Source organism: Pocillopora verrucosa, chromosome 5, assembly GCF_036669915.1.
Source record: "Pocillopora verrucosa isolate sample1 chromosome 5, ASM3666991v2, whole genome shotgun sequence".
Taxonomy (NCBI): domain Eukaryota; kingdom Metazoa; phylum Cnidaria; class Anthozoa; order Scleractinia; family Pocilloporidae; genus Pocillopora; species Pocillopora verrucosa.
Window position 1 is genome coordinate 25,781,325 of NC_089316.1, and position 21,333 is coordinate 25,802,657.

The 21,333-nt window shown below is 37.3% G+C and overlaps 2 protein-coding genes across 2 annotated transcripts; both read left to right on the forward strand.

The window, feature by feature from the left end:
• Positions 1-2,789: 2,789 nt before the first annotated feature.
• On the forward strand, positions 2,790-6,119 carry LOC136280839 (uncharacterized). Its single transcript, XM_066166569.1, is given in 6 exon segments — positions 2,790-3,116; positions 3,212-3,326; positions 3,418-3,540; positions 4,448-4,552; positions 5,148-5,681; positions 5,779-6,119. Coding segments are annotated over 6 exon segments (1,545 nt in total).
• A 7,992-nt stretch (positions 6,120-14,111) lies between these two features.
• On the forward strand, positions 14,112-17,512 carry LOC136280840 (ALK tyrosine kinase receptor-like). The gene is made up of 6 exons (XM_066166570.1): positions 14,112-14,399; positions 14,498-14,612; positions 14,703-14,825; positions 15,724-15,828; positions 16,505-17,029; positions 17,175-17,512. Exons 1-6 carry the CDS (start codon positions 14,112-14,114, stop codon positions 17,510-17,512), a joined length of 1,494 nt encoding a protein of 497 aa, XP_066022667.1.
• Positions 17,513-21,333: the final 3,821 nt, after the last annotated feature.

A 21,333-nucleotide genomic window follows, 5' to 3' on the forward strand; every position in this document is an offset into this window, starting at 1 on the left:
TATTTGTTTCATTGACTTCTAACTAATTATATCAGTAGAAAGTACCAAGTTGAACTTATAATTTACGTTAAAATACCTGATAAGCTCTATGTGTCTTTCGCGAAACAAACTTGTACACGTCACCGTTTTCGGGGTAAAGTTTTTTTTATCCATCTTTTTCATTAAGACTGACTTTCATTTTATAGCAGCTTTGAAGCGCTTTGCCAGCTTCAGAAAGCTATAATATATACTCGCTGTAGGTTTAGCAGCAAAAAATTTCTAATAGACGGAAAAATTGAAGCAGCATCAAGTATTGACTGACGCAAATTTTGGAGCGATATCGGATGCCCCTAACAGGAATTATTACTTAAGCGAGAGAAAGTTCCTAAAATTATGGTCCAGTGTTATTCTTTATAGTATGCTTTTCAATTGGCTTTGTATTCAAGAAAACCTTCATGATCACACATCCGTCAATACGTTGGCTTTCACGACTATGTCAGACTAAGTTGATACAGAGGATGAAAGTTTGAGAGTTTTTAAACCCTTTTTTTAAAATATCGCTCGATTACACATCTTGGAGAAGTAGATAAAAAGGAGGTTATGCTACAGTTTAAAGAGCCACTAACAATAAAATCTATGTGCTACGCGTGAAAGAAAAAACTGAATAGAAAATACTTCCTGCTTTCCCGTCGATTTATAGGCGAAGCAACATTAATTTATCGCACGGCGATATGGATTTTTAACACTTGATTTCATAGTTTTTAATGAAAGATTTCTAGAAATGATTTGGAAAATATTACTTTTCTTTTAAAATTAATTGACATGAAGATTTGTCAGAAAATTTTAAAAATTTGGAGTTTTTGACAATTGACAAAAGTTTCATGAAAAGTATAAATTAATTACTTGCCAAAAGTGGCTTTATCTTGAACTAAAACTTTCTCAAAGTGCAAGAATATCTCGGTCCGTTGAATATGAACTTTTCAACACGGACATTTCTTGAGACCAGACATGACACCAATTTCGAGAGGAAATAAAGTGTCTAACACTTTACGAAAATCTTCCGGGAAGACGAAAACCTTCCGGTAAGGTTTTCATCGCCGATCCAAGCGGGAGCGACGTGCATCAGTGATCGCAATAGTAGTACACACTAGATAATTGCCCTTTTAGTTTGATTACACTATGAACATCTCGGTCTGCTGAATATCACTCTTGCAGCACTATATGTTCTTGAGAACAAAAGATAATGAATGTAAACGAAATTTGAGAGGAAGAAGTATTTGCAACGAAGGGGAGGTTTTAGTCGCCCATTGGGAAATTCAAAAAATTTAATTTCTGCCTTGAAGGTTACAACGCCATCACAGGTGTTTCAGAGCTTTAACTAAAAAAACCCATAGTTTCTCGATCTTGATGAACAGATTTTTTTTAAAAATTGATGCATAGAAAGGAATAAATCAGCCATGGTTTTCCTATAGGTTCAAAATTTCTTAGAGAGTTTTTTTTTTTTCAAGAAATACAATTTTGGATACAGATGAAGTGTATTCGCGTTCTGTGGTACTTTGTAATAACAACTTTTATCGTAACTTATTTACTTATTTTACGTAATTAAATGCTGTCTCACTTTGACACCTATTCTGGCATAAGGTTAAACATTGTTGACGTTATTTCTATGATCAATAAGGTTTTAAGTAATGGAAAATTCTTGTTGACTTTTGAGTTGAAATGACGAGAAAAACTTGCCAATCTATATTTTTCCGGTTAAAAAAATTAACCAAAATTTTCCTCAGTAAACTCTCGGCTAAAAATCGACGGGAAGGCAGAAATTATTTTCTAATCAGTTTTTTGTTTCACGCGTAGCACATATCTTTCATTGCTAGTCGCTCTTCTGCTGCAGCGTGCGAAGCGCACTGGCTGAGTCCTCGTACTTAAGAAAACCTTCATGATGGCATGCCTTACGCCACGACGCTTTCCCAAACTGCACTTCGTTCCTTTAAATATCAGTTTTTCTGCACGAGACTAAAAGATGATGTATGTAAACGAAATTTAAGAGGAACAACGATTTGCAACGAGGGAGAGTTTTTAGTCGACCATTTAAGTAGAAGCCAGGCATTAACAAAGGCAAACATCAGATATTCTATTTGCTCATTAACACCAAAACAGGTGGTTTCTTCCCCTAGCTAAAATAACATAGAGTTTTACAATTCAGGCTGAACATATTTTCATATATTTTATGTATAAGGTGACATAAGCCAACCAGAATTTTCAAACAGGTTTAAACCTGTTAAGATTGCAGGGCAAGTAAAAAATCCGATATTGCCTACCGATGGAACACACAGTTGTAGTGTGAAAATTACCTCGTAATAAAAAACACTTTATTTTTAAGAAACTGAAGATTCATATTAAAGTCTGAAAATTTTCTTTTTAAAGCAATTTTATGGTAAAATGATCTCTTGCATCACATCTTACGCGAAACGATAAGTTTGAAACCTAATTGATTTATCTTTTAGCTATCTTTTACGAACTACCTTAATACCAAAAGCCCTTTTAATGTATCATCATGAAGATCTAACAGCAACAATTTTTTTCCCGTTATTTATTCTGTTATCAGGGAAGTCACTTTAAAAGGTTTTTTTTTTTGTGTTTCATTAACTAACGGACTGAAAGTAGTATTGTTGTTTATTTTATTTTATTTTTAATTTTTTTTTTTTTTTTGTGCTGACCCAAAGTGTTTTTAAGGTACACTAATAAATTCTGTAATATCTGATATGTATCGCTCTAGCAGTAGTATTCACGTTTCTGATCAGAGTATAAGTATGTCTCGAGCTGAAATTCTGATGACATTTTTTCTTATGAATCCAATGCCTCTAGATTTTGGCTGCCGAAGTCTTAGGTTTAAGAGATCAGATGGAGAACGTGCTCCTCAACGTTATGTATTTAAAGAAATTTACTTGCCAATGGGGAAGGAGCTCATGACTCATGACTGTAGATATGAGTGCCTCATGGAGAGCAATTGTTTGTCTGTGAACATCGGCCCACCAAACAAGACAGGCTTCAGGCTCTGCCAACTGAGTAATTTTGACCACACCCAACATCGTGAAGATAAAGAAATAAGAAAAGGTTTTATTCTCTGGGCCTCTGAGGTAGGATTTTACTTTACATTACGATGCAATCTGAAATCAGCTTGAATACTTTTGATCAAGTATAATTACTAACAGGCGTGTTCCTATCCTATCAGAATTCGTGCACCAGTAATCCCTGTCTCCATGATTCCACCTGTCTCAATGGATATACCGACAAGAGATACATTTGCCTGTGTCCAGATAATTACACGGGAGAAAAGTGTGAAAAAGGTCTCACTGATATTCTTTTTTAATGTTCTGAAGGTTCTTCATCCAGCTTGCGGATAAGCTCATATCAGTCTTCATTATTTCCTTTGTTTAGATAAAAACGAGTGTATTGACAACTCTCATGACTGTCATGCCAAAGCTGCTTGTAATAATACTGAGGGATCATTTACGTGTAGCTGTACAGAAGGTTATCAGGGGAACGGTCGGAATTGCACAGGTGAGATTCATAGATATTCATAGAGACATATTAATAATAATGAAATATTTTCATAGCATCATATCCAACGGCTTATGGCGCTTTACAAAGGTTTGTTTGGGACTTTGGCCAGACTGCATTGAGAAGTTTAGAATTTTTTAAGGAAATTTTTGTAGATGGCCCCATTTTAAGAACTAAGGCAAAACCACAACACTGAGAGCTGTGTTCCCTACTCTCTGCGATAAGTGTATAAATTATTAAACGTCCCCCATCAGAAGAGATGAAGGAGAAGGGGGCCTACGGTTTTTTTGTCCTCATCCGAGAAGAAATCATTGTAGATGTCAGAATAAAAATGGCACATTCTCCTCAGTAATTTTAAGACCGTGATCATGAGTGTTGGTCCGGTTCATGGCGTGAACTCTCGACCTCCCACACGGCAGTACGGCGCTCTACTAAATGATCTAACTATTTGCAGTTATCATCAGCCAACTTTGAATGGATTCCAAGTATTAAACATATTAAATGGGGAAAATTTTTCAACTGTAATCGATAACTGGTCCTCGAACGTAGGGAGAAGACGGTCCAATGACACACCTTTTGGTCTCTTCATTCGCGCTGGGAGTGGTTTTTCTGAAGACCAAAACAGTCATTGCTGATATGCATCACGGTCGATTTTGCTAAAAACATTGATGGATTTTCGTTCACCGGTTCTTGTTGACTTAAAAAAATTTCCTGTTTTCGTGCATTGTACCTCGTATTTCAGTTATAACCATTGACCAACCAGTAACTAGAGGCAGTGAGATTGAATCGCGTTCGAGCCTGAAAATGTCTTAAATAGTCTACGATAGTTTTTAATTGCAACTTGTTTCTAGGATTTCTCTTTATTTGGTGTTCCTGCCGTTTTCTTGTTTACTTTCAAACTTTTTAGATGTGGACGAGTGTACCAGCCACATCCATGGCTGTCACTATAATGGAAGTTGCAATAACACAGACGGCTCTTGCACATGCAAATGCAAAACGGGATTCAATTGCGGTAAGTTTAGGAAATTTTGTGTACTTTTTTTTAATAGTTTTTTCAGAAATTTAACTGATAACGATTTGCGTGATACACTTGAAACGGCGCCGGATCATAAGAGCTATGTAGGCGCACCTTCTCTTTACAAAATGAACACTGGCACAACCTGAAATCTACGAAATCGAGGTCGTACGGATTACATTTAATGAGCTTAGGATTCTATCATGGCAATGACCAGGAACTAAATAAGATTAGTATTCCACAGATTTTGGTGGTTCATTACCTGATATGTTTACACCGGAAATTCACTCAAAAAACCACTTAACGATCAGTGATCAGAAATTATATTCGTCAGGAGAAGACTCCTCCTGTGATGAGTAACGCGTATCCCATAGTTTCCTCCAAATAATCAAAATAATTTCAAATTTCTTTACCGGGGTAAGAAAACTTAAGATCTAAGGTGCCCCTAATGCGCTTCATATTATGTATTTGTTCGCTCAACTGTTTGAACTGATCATAATACCAGCTGCCAGACTGAACACAAACATTCGAGATAAAGATAACATTACAACTTAATAAAAAATTAGATTTTCATTTTTCATTTTCCTCTCAGCATTCAAAGCCGTGTTCTCAAATCTCAATGCCACTGGAAGATATGGTCCAACATCGCTCGGAAGTTACTACGCAGGTCATGGTCATGAGGGACAAGTTGCTCTATCCGGCGGTATTCAACAGTGGACTGTACCGTACACTGGTGATTACAGAATAGAAACAATTGGGGCAGCTGGAGGGTACAATAAAGGGATGAACAGCCCTCAGTACCGCGGGAGAGGAGCAAGAATGATTGGAACATTCCTCCTAAACAAGGGTGAAGTCATCCAGATACTTATTGGTCAAGAGGGAGGAATAAAAAAGAGGTATAAATCCTCTGGCGGCGGTGGAGGTACATTTGTAGTGAGAGGAGCCAACACACCTTTAATAATAGCTGGAGGCGGAGGAGGGGTACAATATGTATTTTTAAGACGTACAAAATGTGACGCCAGCACAAGTACGACAGGGAATCCAGGAGACAGACAATGGTCAGGAGGGAGCAATGGACAAGGTAAAATAATTTTTTAATAATCTTTTGCATTTTAGCATTTAGGTAGTAATTTAAAATTTTCGTGGAAAATGGTTATTCTGCCATAATCTCACGATATCCACATCAAAAGTTTTCTAATTTTATCAATACCATGATATTTAAGGTGGTGGCGGTGGCGGGTTTTACTCCAGTGGAAGAAGTGGAAAGAATTTCAATGGGACCGAGGGACAAGGTGGGGAGGGTGGTAAGGGATTTCTGCAGGGAGGGGTGGGTGGGAGATCAGAGTATTTCAACATCTATGGTGGGTTTGGCGGAGGAGGTGGAGCTGGGGGATGGAGCGGAGGAGGAGGAGGAGGTGGAGGATACTCTTGGGGAGGCAGCGGATATTCTATTTTGAGTGCCTGTGGGGGTGGTGGCGGATCCTACAATGTTGGAAACAATCGACAGAATGAATGTTGTCACAACAAGGCTGGCCATGGTCAGCTGACCATCATATTACTGTAGAAGAAACAACCGAACCACTCGCCATGCAATGCATAGGTGATTTTAACACTTTAACTCCCAAAATCTCAGTAGTAATTCTCCTAACTGTCTGCCAAATAATTCTCATTATGTTAGCTTGGAGAATTTGGTATCAGATTAATTAGTAATCCCACAGTTAATATTTTTCTTTCTTCTCATCACTTATCTGCATGATACTGTAAAGATACGCTAAGGAGAAATTCTGTCTTGGTCACTCATGGGAGTTAAAGGGATCATTGAGACTAGATATGACAACAAGTTAGATAATATTATGGAGCTTGAATATTCATAATGATCAGACTAAGAATCCTGAGGGAAAAAAACAACTCATGTTATTCTACATTAAAATTAGCGACAAAGTTGTTGACACATTTCGGTTGAAGATCAATTCTGAAATAATAGGCCAGTTTTATTCCTCATAGAATTTCATCCGCTGAAAGTCGGTGAATTGCAGTAAACTGTAGTTCACCGACTTTCTCGCTGTAAGATTTTGCACTTATTTTAAAAATTGAGTGGGTGACGGGGTCAAGTAGTAAGCCCTGTACATTTTTTAAAAACATTTTTAATAAACATCCTTAAAAGCGACCACGTGATTTTTATGTGTCAACTAACCTTATCGTTGAATGTAGATCCACTCTGGAAGCAATCTCGTAGTGCTATAGCCATTGTACAACTAAGATATTTAGCAATGGATATGAGATGAGTTATCTAAGGAGATAAGCTTTACCATCTGAAAAGAGGTTTCTTTTTTAACAAGGTCAACTGTCTTTAACATGAACTTAGTTTTTGATGAATAATTGAACTGAAAAGTCAATTAAAACGTTTCGCCTTATACATATATTTAATTGCTAAAGTTAAAACATATATGGTAAGATCTTCCTGCCATTGACCAAAAAAGCATTAGATTTACTTTTTACAGCTGTTGACCATCGTCACGACGATTATTTGTTAAATTATTTTTTTGTTATTGTTTTCGCTCGATCCAGTTTATTTTTTCCTTCTTTTTTTTTTGTTGTTGTTGTTTCTTACATCAGAAATACCGAAGGCTTACATAGTCAACAGACGTATGGAAGATAAAGCTAAGGAGTCAGCGGTAGACCGTTGAAATATAAAATTCATTTTTGAGTTACAGAGTTGAAAACATTTTGATTAGAAGTTTGACAACATTTACATTCATTTCTTGTATTTAAAACTGGAATAAGGTTTGTGTACATAAGTTACTGATTCCATTTATAAAGGATAATACATAAAAATAGAAAACCTCTCGTAAAAGCAAAAACTCCACGAACAAAGTGATATCCGGAGTGGACTCAAGCGAGAGAGAGAGAGGACGGCTTGCAATATCTTTTCACGTGACCTCAAATGGCTCAATCTGTGTAAGAGGCTCTTCTTGCAAAAAGAGGAAAATCTTCTCCTCTCCCTCCCCTCCTCTACCCCGCCTAGTGCAAATACTCAGGAAGATGATCTCTCTTGGATCCACACAATGCATATGACGTAATTCACATTATATTAGTGGAAATATTGCACTTTGATTGTTTTAAAAGCCTTTTAGGTGAATAAATTTCAGTTAGTTTTGGTGGTAAATTAAAACTGTTGCTGCATTTTAAGTGTTACTAGAAATTTAGTGTCAAGCTATCAATAAAAAAGTTCTTCAGAGTATTGGTTGATTGCGCATCCGTTCCAGCTTATTCTTTCTTTTAAAACATTGAAAGATTGAAACATTATACAAAGTTACCCTAGCTTCTTCATGTTCGAAACAGAGAGAAAGTTAGTTAATATAGCTTATTAAAAAGAAATGACATATGAAAACTAATCATAGGGGCAACGCCAACGACTCCTTCTCCCCAGATCTCAAGGTGTGGTATGCCACTACAAAGCACTTTTGGATGAAATAAGAGTTCCTCAATACTGTCTCAAATAAAATTTCTCAGTAACGGTTGGGAGAGTTGATTTTGATTTGAACCGATGAGAAAATTTCTCGACCTTAACGTCAACAACCGGCGGGTGTTGCAAAAGTGACCTTCGGTCAGTTCTCGTCATATTATTTGATCTGCAGACAGGAAAGATGAAAAGAAATCTGCGTTCAGATTCGTCATCGATCTACCTTACTCACCCCGGCGATATATCCCGCATCGTCCCGCGGGAAATGATTTGGTTTTGGTGATACTGGTATGCATGTTAGGTGCTTTATTGACCTTGAGCAATTTATTTTTATTTTTGCTCTTATTTTTATTTTTGCTTCTTTTTTCGTTTCGGTTTTATATTCCTATATGGGCTGGTTTCCTCATCATATGAAAACATCAATTCCTTTTCGCCGAGTGTCATTAACTCTGTAAACTTAGTAAACATTCTGGGTCTTCAAAACACCAAATGAACAACTGGCTGTTGCTTATCGCCTAAGGGGTGGGGGAAGGTCCGAGGATATCGCTTGTGACGATTAAATTTTCCTTGATCCCTCTCCTGAGGCTCTGTAAAATTCTTATAAGCATTCCTCCCTCCTCCCCCCTCATTGACAATCATTTTCTAAAGTCCCACCTGTATACACTATTGGCAATAATCCCCCACCCCCCCCCCCCTGAGAGCCATGTGATTACACCAAGAACTCTCCATCAACATTACAACATAGGCTAACGGGCTAACAGTGGGCGGTATATCACTATTTCTCAGGGTGTTAGTGGCAGGTTCTCCTCCAGAGGAAGAAGTACAAACAATTTTGATGGGGAAAAGGGAAATGGTGGAGAAGGTGGTGAGGGATTTCCCCAGAGAGGGGTGGTGGAAGATCTAGAATTCGGGTCAGCCATTGTGGGTTTGGAGGAGGTGGTGGGGTGGGAAAAAAGTGTCCAGGAGGTGGAGGAGGATACTCTGGGAGAAGCAGTGGAGATGGTATTTATGACTCCTAAGGGGTGAGGGAGGCCCTACAACGTTAGAAACAGTCAGGAGAATGAATGTTGTTACAACACGGCTGTTCATGGTCGAGTGACCATCACACTTCTGTAAAACAAACAACTGTCCAAGAAAAAAATAAGATTGACGATCTCATACACGTCCAAGAAAGATACCGCAATTTTTTCACGTGTGTTGTTACAGCTTTTCTCAGGGCTCAAAATTCTCGTAGAAAACCGCAGTTTATATGATAAGTGTGTTTAACATTTTTAACTATAAACGCGGTCATTTTGAATCTTGCCTAACAACTAAGCTGCTTTTGATAGTTGTCAAATTTCATCTGGTAATCTCTCGAACGTTACAGAACATATCAAGGTTTACTTGATCACATCCTTCTCCTCTTTATTTTCCTGTTTTTGCGTTCATCAGAGCACCGCTGCCTTTGAACCGTGCTTCTAAAAAATATGCGCGTGCCATGCATATATTCCAATTCCACTCACAACTAAAATATTATCAATAGTAATCTTATTAAAATATTTTTCTCTTTAGAACAAGCTCCCTCTGATATTGGAAACATCTTCGTGCCACACGCTTCGTGCCACAGTGGTGCTTTTACGAGTATCTATGTTCTTCTCCATTATTACGTTTTAACCGCTTCTGAAGAACTTCGTGTCAACTTTCCTGAAGGCGAACACTTGGAAGCTTTAGGGAAAGCGGTGGACAGGGACTTGTCCTGAGGCACAAGATAAATTGAAAGATCACGAAGAAAAAAGGTTCATGAACGATGTCGAAAGTGGAAATATCGATGCAGTCAAAGATACAAATAGCACAACAGTGGACACTTCTTTGCCAGAATCAAAACCTATACTGAAGATAATTTCGTTTTCTTTTTTTGCTTGCCTAAACACAAATCAAGTAATTTTTAGGTTACATAAAATAAATGGTTTTTTTTATTTTTTTATTTTAACCACTCCTTAAAACGATATTCGAAATAAACTTGTGTCATCAACAACATTTTAATACATGGGAGTATATTGCTCTGGTAAGATGCTTTTATTCAGCAATGGAAGATAAACGAATGTCGACGTTACAAAACGATTTGAGTTAATGAGCCTACATTTACGAATTAACGGGGTATTTTTCTAAAGAAACTGCAGTGCTTTGGGTGATGTATACCTGAGGGTAATTTTTAATCTCTCCTGTACCCTCTTGGGTAGTGTATACCTGAGAGTTATTTTTAATCTCTTCTATACCCTCTTAGGAATTCTATACCTGAGGGTTATTTTTAATCTCTTTTATACACTCTGGGAAGTGTATACCTGAGGGTTACTTTCAATCTCTTCTATACCCTCTGGGAAGTGTATACCTGAGGGTTATTTTTAATCGCTTCTATACCCTTATGGGTAGCGCATACCTGAGGTTTGTTTTTTATCTCTTCTATACCCTCTTGGGTAGTGTATACCTGAGGTATAATTTTAATCTTTTCCATACCCTCTTAGGTAACGCACAACTGAGGGTTGTTTTTTATCTCTCCTATACTCTAGGTCTGTGGTCTAACGGTGTCCGGTCGCTAGAGGCAACTAACTTTTGGATTCGGGCAACTGAAAAAAAATATTGCTGGTTGCCCTGCCGGGCACTCTTGTCTCTCGGTTCAGTTCTTTAGTATACAAGAAGGCATAAATGTGTGACATGCTGTTGTCCGTTTATTGTGTTTCTGACGCATCGCTTAAATTTACTTTGACATCAGATACGTTTCCGTGCTCGGATCTGAAGTTTTGTCTCACATGATTTAGCAAATATCTAACATTACAATCTCCGACAAAACACATCAACATTCTGAATATTAGTTCCATTTTCCCAAATATGATCTCAGTCATATGCATGTTTCATCATCCTTAATACAATTGTTTCAAATACTTTCCATCCGCGAAGCGTGAATTGTTATTTTTAGGAAGTCTTCGTTTATGCAAATTTATCGCGTTTTCTGGTCGGCTTAATTTGATAATTTGCTTGCTCAGAGTTAAGCAGCTGTGGATGGTTAGCTTCATTTGTTTAGAATTCACGTCTCGGCGATGAAATGCTCAATGCTCGATAACTGCAATAATAAATTCACTTAATTTGCAGGAATATAATAACATAGTTGTATTAATCTGGTATAAATTTCTCTTTAACATTGTGACGCTTTCCATCCATTTGCTACTGTAATAGCTTATTTTGGCCTAACGCGGCAAATACAAGTATTACTGAATCCACGTGAATAGAAAAAAAAAATTGAAGACATTCAATATGTCACCAGCTAATTTACATAAACATTTTTTTGTGACGCAAAGCTCGTCATGCCCAATAGCATTTAAGCTTGACGATAGAGAGTACCTGCTTTACTGTAAACGATAGACATGTACATGTACATGTACACAAATTTTCTTCAAGGATGAAGATTCCCATGAAACTATCTCTATCTTTCCTCTCCATTGCAGTTCTGTGGGAAGGATGGCTTCACTTTCTTGCGGATGGAAACGAGGGTAATTCTTTGATATTTCACTGTTTTTCTATGTTCATCCGTCTTGTGTTTAGAATTCCAGTCCGTTATTTCTTCGAAATAAGGTAGAAATGTAACACTTGTGAAGAGCAATTTCTGCATTTTTTTCAAATTAAATCTTTTTTTTACTGACTTCTAACTTAAAGTATCAGTAAAAGTTACCAAGCTGAACTTTAATTTACGCAAAAATAACTGATAAGCTCTATGTGTCTTTAGTTAAACAAACTTGCACGCGCAACCGTTTCGGGGTAAAATTTTCCTTTTTCCCTCTTTGTCATCACGACTGAATTTCATTTGATATCAGCTTTGAAGCGCTTTGCTAGCTTCAGAAAGCTATAACATATATTACCTGTAGCAACGTGAAGCATTGACTAACCCATTTTTTGAAGTGATAATAAAGTACTTCCTAAGAGTTTCAAATTGCCATGGGTGCGCCTAACAGAAATTATTACTTGAAAAAAATAAAATAAAAAAGCTAGAGTAAGTTTCAAAAATTATGATCTCAACTTTATTTTTTTAGAGCATGCTTTTCAATTGGCTCTTCACTTAAGAAAAAAGTCATGATCACACATCCCCGCATCAGAGATCACAGCAACAAAAACACGCCAAATAATCTCCATTTGGCTTGGTTACATTTAAAAGACACATTAGGAAATTCAAAAAATATAATTTCTGTCTTGAAGGTTATACTTTACAAGAGAATAAGGACAAACTTACTCTATTCAGGGCGATGTATTTTGTTTGTTTGTGCAACAACGCCATAACAGGTGATTTAGAGATTTAACTAAAAAAAACCCAACAATTTTCTACATCTTCATAAACAGATTTAAAAAAAAAATGATGTATAGAAAGGAATAAACCAACCTTGGTTTTCCTATAGGTTCAAAATTGCTTAAAGAGTTGTGTTTTGCAAAAACTACTATTTTGGAAACAGATGGAGTGCATGGTCGATTTTTAAGTTAAAAATGACAAGAAAATCCTGCCAATCTATGCAATTTTTCGGTTAAAAAAATTAACGAAAATGGGCTGTAAATTTTAAACATTAAAGTTTAAAGTTTAAAGGTTAAACATTGTCGACGTTATGTTTACGATCCATAAGTTTTTAAAGGAATGGAAAATTGTGGTCGATTTTTAAGTTAAAAATGACAAGAAAATCCTGCCAATCTATGCAATTTTCCGGTTAAAAAAATAAACGAAAATGGGCTGTAAATTTTCGGCCAAATTGTAAACTTGAGAGGAAGAAAGATTTGCAAAGAAGGGAAGGTTTTAGTCGGCCACCCAAGTAGGAGCCACGCGCACTGGAGATCACAGGAACAAAGACACGCCAGCCCTTTTGGCTTGGTTACATATAAAAGACATATTAGGAAATTCAAAAAATATAATCTCTGCCCTGAGGGTTATGCCTTACAAGAGAATATGAACAAACTTACTCTATTCAGGGATATGTATATTGGGTTTTTTGTTCAACAACGCCATGACAGGTGTTTTAGAGCTTTAACTAAAAAAAACCCTATACTTTTCTAGATCTTGATGAACATATTTTTTAAAAAAATTGATATATATAACGGAATAAACTAGCCTTTTTTTCTTATAGGTTCAAAATTAGAGAGTTTTGTTTTTCAAAAAATACTACTTTGGATACAGATGAAGTGCATACGTGTTCTGTAGCACTTTGTAATAATAACTTTTGGCGCAGCTTGTAATTAAATGCTGTCCCACTTTGGCACCTTAGCTGGAATAAGGTTAAACATCGTTGACGTTATTTCAATGATCAATAAGTTTTTAAGTAATGAAAATTATTGAGTTGAAAATGACAAGAAAAACTTGCCAAGCTATGTTATTTTCCAGTTAAAATAATGCACGGAAATTTTCGGCTATAAGCTCTCGGCTAGAAATCGACGGGAGGGCAGAAACTATCTTCTAGTCAGTTTTTTCTTACACGCGTGGCACATATATTTCACTGTTAGTCGCTCTCCAGCTGCAGCGCGCAAAATGCATTGGCTGAGTCCCCTTTCTTAAGAAAACCTTCATGATGGCATGTCCTACATATTACGGCGCTATCAGTTTTTCAGCACGATAATTCTTGAGACTAAAATATGATGTACGTAAAAGAAATTTAAGAGGAAGAACGATTTGCAACGAGGGAGAGTTTTTAGTCGCCAATTTAAGTAGGAGCTAGGCATTAGCATTGACGAAGACAAGCATCAGATGATCTCCTTTTTGGCTTAGTTATGATACGAAATAGCATTTTTTTGTGCGGTTCTGCCAATAAGGAAACTCAAAAGAGTTCACCTCAGTATAAAAGGTGCGGGAGAAAAAAGAAAAACTTACGTCATTCAAGGTCATGCATTTTCGCTGTTTGCTCGTCAACGCCAAAACAGGAGGTTTCTTTGAATTCCTTTAACTAAAATAACATACAGTTTTATTACTCAGGCTGAACAAATTTTCGTGTATTGTAAGGCGAAAAATCCAACCACAGTTTTCAAACAGGTTTATAACTGTTAAAAAGGCAGGACATTTCTCCAGCTGAAATTCTGATGACATTTTCCCTTATGAATCCAATTCCAGATTTTGGCTGCCGAAGTCTTAGGTTTAAGAAATCGGAAGGAGAATGTGCTCCTCAACGTTACGTATTTAAAGAAATTTTCTTGCCAATGGGGACAGAGCTAACGACTCATGACTGTAGATACGAGTGCCTCATGGAAAGCAAATGTTTGTCTGTAAACATCGGCCCACCAAACAAGACAGGCTTCAGGCTCTGCCAACTGAGTACTTTTGACCACACCCAACATCGTGAAGATAAAGAAATACGAAAAGGTTTTATTCTCTGGGCCTCTGAGGTAGGATTTTATTTTAAATTACAATACAATCGTCTAAAATCAGCTTGGATATTTTTCACCAAGTATAGTTACTAACAGGCGTTTTTCTATCCTATCAGAATTCGTGCTCCAGTAATCCATGCCTCCATGATTCCACCTGTCTTAATGGATATACCGACAAGAGATATATTTGCCTGTGTCCACATAATTACACGGGAGAAAACTGTGAAAAAGGTCTCACTAATATTCTTTTTAAGGTTGTGAAGGTTCTTCATCCAGCTTGCCCATAACCTCATATCAGTCTTAATTGTGTTCTTTGTTCAGATAAAAACGAGTGTATTGACAACACTCACGACTGTCATGCCAAAGCTGTTTGTAGTAATACCGAGGGATCATTTACGTGCAACTGTATAGAAGGTTATCAAGGGAACGGTCGGAATTGCACAGGTGAGATTCATAGATGTTCATATAGAGACATACTAATAATTATAAAATATTTCTATATCATAGCCAATGGCTCATGGCGCTTTACAGAGTTTTGCTTGGGACTCTGGCCAGACTGCATTGAACAGTTTACAATTCTTGCAGAAAAGTTTTTCAGATGCCCCCATTATAAGAATTAAGGCCAGCTATGTCCCCTACTTTCTGCGATAAATGTATGAATTGTTTAACGTCCACCGTAAACGAATACAGATAAGATGTAGGAGAAGAAGCCTACGGTTTTTTTGACCTCATCCGAGAAGACAAAAATTTTCTAACCGTTTCCAGATGTCTTAGCAAAGGTAACACATTTTCCTCAGTGATTTTAAGACCGTGATCATGATTATTGGTCCGCTTCGGGGCTTGAACTCTCAACCTTCCGGCGCTCTACAAAATGATCTAACCATTGGCGGTTATCATCAGCCGACTTTGGATCAATTCCAAGTATTAAACACATAAGATGGGGAAAAGTTGTCGACTATTATTATCACTGGTCCTCAAACGTAGGGAGAAGACGGTCGAATGACACCTCTTTTGGTCTCTTTTCAATTTCGTCGAGAGTGATTTATCTGGAGATCAAAACAATAATTGCTGATGTGCATCACGGTCGAGTTTGGTGAAAAAAATGATGTAATTTCGTTCATAAGTTTTTATTAACTTATAAATTCCCCGTTGTCGTGGATTACACCTCGTATTTCAATTATAGCCAGTGACCAACTAGTAACTAGGGGCAGTGGGTTCGAATCGCGTCCGAGCCGGAAAAATTCTTAGACAATGTAAGTTTTTTATTCAGTGCAATTTGTTCCTAGGATTTCTCTTTACTTGGTGTTCCTGTCCTTTTCTTGTTTACATTCAAACTTTTTAGATGTGGACGAGTGTACCAGCCACATCCATGGCTGTCACTATAATGCAAGTTGCAATAACACAGACGGCTCTTACACATGCAAATGCAAACCCGGACTCAGTTGCAGTAAGTATGAGAAATATTGTATGATTTTTTTTTTTTACAGAAAGGTTTTCCAGTGGTTTAACTGATAACGATTTGCGTGATCCACTTGAAACGGCGCCGGAGATAAACTCTAATAAAATGTGCGTTTAAAACGAATACTTACCTCAATCATACCAGTTCAGACAGGTACTTTATCATTCGATTTAAATTGTGACAATGGGAAATACTAATCCTACGCAAGCACACCTTCCCTCTACCAAATGAACACTGAAACAACCTGAAATCTACGAAATCGAGGTCGGACGGATTACATTTAATGAGCTTTGGATTCAATCGTGGCAATGACCACGAACTAAATAAGACAAGTTTTTCACAGATTGCGCTAAAGTGGTTCATTTTTTGAAATGTTTCCACAGCAAATTCACCCGAAAAAACCCATAATGATCAGTGCTCAGAAATTACATTCGTCACAAGAAGACCCCCCTGTGATGAATAACGCGTGCCCTATATCTTCCTCCGAATGTCTTTACCTAAGAAAACTTAAGATGTGAAATGCCCTTAAGGTGCTTAATGTTACTTATTTCTTCTCTCAACCGTTTGAACTGATCATAATACCAGCTGCCAGACGAAACATAAATATTCGAGATAAAGTTGAAATTACAACTTAGTGGATGTTGATTTTACATTTTCCTCTCAGCATTCAAAGCCGTGTTCTCAAATCTCAATGCTACTGGAAGATATGGTCCAACATCGCTCGGAAGTTACTACGCAAGTCAGGATCATGACGAACAAGTTGCTCTGTCCAGCGGTATTCAAAAGTGGACTGTGCCGCACACTGGTGATTACAGAATAGAAGCAATAGGAGCAGCAGGAGGGTACGATGTAACTACCAACAGCTCGCGCTACCGAGGAAGAGGAGCAAGAATGATTGGAACTTTTCACTTAAACAAGGGTGAAGTTACTCAGATAATTGTAGGTCAAGAGGGAGGAATAAACAAGATGGACGAATCCTCTGGCGGTGGTGGAGGTACATTTGTTGTGAGAGGAGCCGACACACCTTTGATAATAGCTGGAGGCGGAGGAGGGATAGATTCTGCAAAGTCTAGACATGTAGGGTGCGACGCAAGCACAAACACGACTGGGAATCCTGGGTACAGATCATGGTCAGGGGGAATCAATGGACATGGTGCACAGACTCCTAGCGCTAATTCTGTTTCATCAGGTAAGAATATTTTTCAATAATCTTTAGCATTTCAGCATTTTGGCAATAAAAATTTAAAAATTTCGTACGAAATATCTATTCTGTCATATTCTCACAATATCCTCATCAAAAATTTTCTAATTCAGTCATTCTCATGAGATTTCAGGTGGTGGTGGTGGCGGGTTTTACTCCAGTGGAAGAAGTGGAATCAATTTCAATGGGACCGAGGGAGATGGGGGAGAGGGTGGTAAGGGATTTCTTCAGGGAGGGGTGGGTGGGAGATCACGGTATTACGACGTCGATGGTGGATTTGGCGGAGGAGGTGGGGCTGAGGGATTTGGGGGAGGCGGAGGAGGAGGAGGATACTCTGGGGGAAGCAGTGGAGATTTTGCTAAGAATACCTGTGGGGGTGGTGGTGGATCCTACAATGTTGGAAACAATCAGCAGAATGAATGTTGTTACAACAAGGCTGGTCATGGTCAGGTAACCATCACATTACTGTAGAAAAAACAACCGATGCATTGGTGATTTTAACCCTTTAACTCCAAAATCTCAGTAGTAATTCTCCTAACTGTCTGCCAAATGATTCTTATTATGTTAGCTTGGAGAATTTGGTATCAGATCAATTAGTAATCCCACAGTTTCTATTTTTCTTTATTCTCACCACTTATCTGGTTGATATTGTATGGATATAGTAAGGAGAAATTCTGTCTTGGTCACTCATGGGAGTCAAAGGGTTAATAGAGATTAGATATGACAACAAGTTAGATAATGTTATGAGACTTGAATATTCATAATGATTAGACTAAGAATTCTGAGGGAAAAAAAACAACAACTTTTGTTATTCTACATTATAATTAGCGACAAAGTTGTTGGCGCATTTCGGTTGAAGATTAATTCTGAAACAGCAGACCAGTTTTATTCTGAAATAGCATTTTACCTATACTCTTCCACCGCACAAAATTGCATTTTTTTTTTCTGTCTGTGATGGCAAAGCGTTGAGTTGGTGAATTGGGGAATTGTAGCAAACTGCATTTCACCGACTTTAATGCTGTAAGATTTTGCACTTGTTTTTTACAAAGTTGAGTGGGTGACGGGGTGTTGTAGTAAACCCTGTAAATTTTTATAAAAATTATTTTATAACACATCCTTAAAAGCGACTACGTGAATGTTATGTGTAAACTAACCTTATCGCCGAATGTAGATCCACCCAGGAACTAATGTCGAAGTTCTCGATCCACTGCGAAATACCATACATTTATCGAAATGCCATTAATTCATGTATTTCATTTGATAATTTGCGACCAGAATTCGGAATTTGAAAGCTCTTAAAGGTGCGGCTCAGCATTTAAAAATGTATGAAAAAACTGAGATATTTAACAATGGATATGAAAAGAAAGTTATTCAAGGAAATAAGCCTTATCATCCGAAAAGAGGTCTTTTTTTATTAAGTTAACTGTAGTTAACATGGACGTAGGTTTCGATTAATAATTGAACTGCAAAGTCAATTAAAATCACGTATCGCTTTACATATATATTAAATTGTTATAGTTAGAACATCTATGTTAAGATCTCCCTGCCGTTGACTAGAAAAGCATTAGATTGACTTTTCACAACTTTTGATCATCGCTACGACATTTTTTTGTTAAATCATTTTTTGATTGTTTTTGTACGATCTAGTTTGTTTTTCCTCTGGATTTTGTTGTTGTTTTTTTTATCAGAAATATTAAGGACTCGCACAGTTAACAGACATACGACAAATAGAGCTAAGGAGTCAGCGGTAGGCCGTTGAAATGGGAGATTCATTTTTTGAGTTAGAGAGTTGAAAACATTTTGATCGGAAGTTTGACAATATTTACATTCATTTCTTGTATTTACAACTACAAATAAGCCTTGTGTATATAAGTTAAAAGACCCCTTGTAAAAGCAAAACCTCCATAAACAGAGATATCCGGCGTAGACCCAAGCGAGAGAGAGGGGAGGGCCTACAACATCTTTGCACTTGACCTCAAATGGCTCAAACTTTGTGAAAGGCTCCTCTTACAAAAGGAGGAAAAACTTCCCCCCCCCCCCCCCACCACCACCACCTTCCCACCTGCTCTACCCCGCCTAGAGCAAATACCAGGGGAAATGATTGCTCTTGGATCCACTTAATGCAGATAACGAATTTTAAAATAAATTTGTAGTATTGTACTTTGATTGTTTTGAAATCCTTTAAGGTGAAGACACCTCAGTTGGTTTAGGTAGTAAATTAAAGCTGTTGCTGCACTTTAAGTGGTACTAGAAATTTAGTGTCAAGCTATCAATAAAAAAATGTCTCCAATATATTGTTTGATTGCGTGTCCGTTCTAACGTATTCTTTCCTTTAAAGACAATGAAAGATTGGGACACTGTACAAATTCACCCTAGCTTCTTCCTGTGCGAAAGAGAGGGAAACTTAGCTAAAATAGCTGATTAAAAAGGAATAACAGATGAAAATTCATCATAGGGCAACGCCAACGACTCCCTCTTCCCCCTGTCTCAAGGTGTGGTATTTCATTACTAAAACATTTTTAGTGTCAACTAACTTATCGCCGATTGATGATCTACATAGGAGCCACTTTTTTTCGGTTTTCGATCCATTGCGAGATACTCATGCCATCATCATATTATTATTGCAGAAGTTTTTTGTTTGTTTGTTTGTTTGTTTGTTTTGTTTTTCTTTTTCTTTTTCTTCCCTCGTTCTAATTTTTCCCGCAGTGGACGATTATGGCTTTCATAAAAAATGTTTTGAGTTGCAATTTAAAATATACCACTCTGTTTAACAACTAGAGTAAGTTTTTTTCGGAAGTGTCTTCGACAAGGTTTTCTTTCAGCAGATGTTTACAGCGAGAAATTCCCGGATTCCAGATGTTAAGGAAAACGCGCTTTTTTAAAGAGTTTCAGTTGTTCACTTTTACGCAAGATACATTTGCGTGCTTGCTTACCGATATTCAATGAATTCCCGTAGCAAACTAGCAAGACATTCTGTTATATTATATTTATTGATAAGAACGATATCCCGGTCTGATCATATAAAAGAAAAACCCGAGATTTAAACTATAATGCGGTTTCAAAAAAAATCCCAAATAGGTCACACAAAGAAAGATGATATAAATTCATTCTGAGCTTTTGATTTACACTTACCTGTGGGAGGAAAAAAATAATATATATATATAAAAACATTTCGTACTTGGCGATGAGATCAGCCTCCAATCTCTGAGAGTGACTAGCATCTAATTTCTCCAAACAGTATCACTGTTGAATGAAGCACAAACGTCATGAGAATTAAGGAAATGATCACAAACTAGTAAAGCTCGTGATTTTAAACAAATTCTCCTTATTAATGTCACAGGTTATGTACAAAGAACGATATGGAGAATATACATTTTGATGTTGGGGTTTAAAGGTGTGTATTTTACCAACTGGTTGTTGTGTTTACTTTGGTTTTGGTTTTACACGCTCTTGCGAAAAGCCCTTTAACCCCACAACTCCCATGAGTGACCAAGACAGAATTTCTCCTTACAATATTAATACAGTATCAACAGATAAGTGCCACAACTCCCATGAGTGACCAAGACAGAATTTCTCCTTACAATATTAATACAGTATCAACAGATAAGTGATGAGAATAAAGAAATATATCAATTTGGGGATAAATAGTTGATCCAATACAAAATTATCTAAACTAACATTATAAGAATTGTATGGTTGACAGTAAGGAGAATTACAAATTTGATCCGGGAGTTAAGGGGTTGAACTCTGTTAACGAAAGACGGTCTTTAATGGAGTGATGGCTTTTACGGCTCACAGTTCAAATTTCTTCCAATTTACGGCTATCAGTTAAAATATTTTCATTGCGTTCACCACAATTTCTTTTCCACGTTTAACTTTTCTTTTGCAGCTTACGGCTAAATTTTTGGCCGTTTTACAGCCAACAGTTACCCCATTAAAACCGCCAGGGAACACTTCTCCCTTTTCTGTCCGTGCGCTGCATCACGTAACCAGACGGGCTTCAAAATACCACCGTATGCAGGAGGAGGATCCGGTGGCGCCGCCCTCAGCCCATCTCTTCCTTCAACTTCATGTCTTGTCTTAAATTCTTCTAAAGCAGAGGGCAAGTTACTACTCAAATGGAAAAACCAAAGATTCATATATATTGAAATGGTTCTTAGCTTATTCAAACTCTAGTGTAACAAAAAAATCCCGTGTTTGGGAATCCTAATCTCTTACCCAGATCCAATCGTATAACTGAAGGTTAAAACCGATTGGTCATTGAAGGTCTGGGTACGAGACTTGAAAACCCC

Coding starts and splice junctions, on each gene's coding strand:
- LOC136280840 (XM_066166570.1), top strand. CDS start 14,112: ATGAATCCAATTCCAGATTTTGGCTGCCGAAGTCTTAGGTTTAAGAAA. Junction 14,826..15,723: donor GAACGGTCGGAATTGCACAG/GTGAGATTCATA, acceptor CAAACTTTTTAG/ATGTGGACGAGTGTACCAGC. Junction 15,829..16,504: donor CAAACCCGGACTCAGTTGCA/GTAAGTATGAGA, acceptor TTTTCCTCTCAG/CATTCAAAGCCGTGTTCTCA.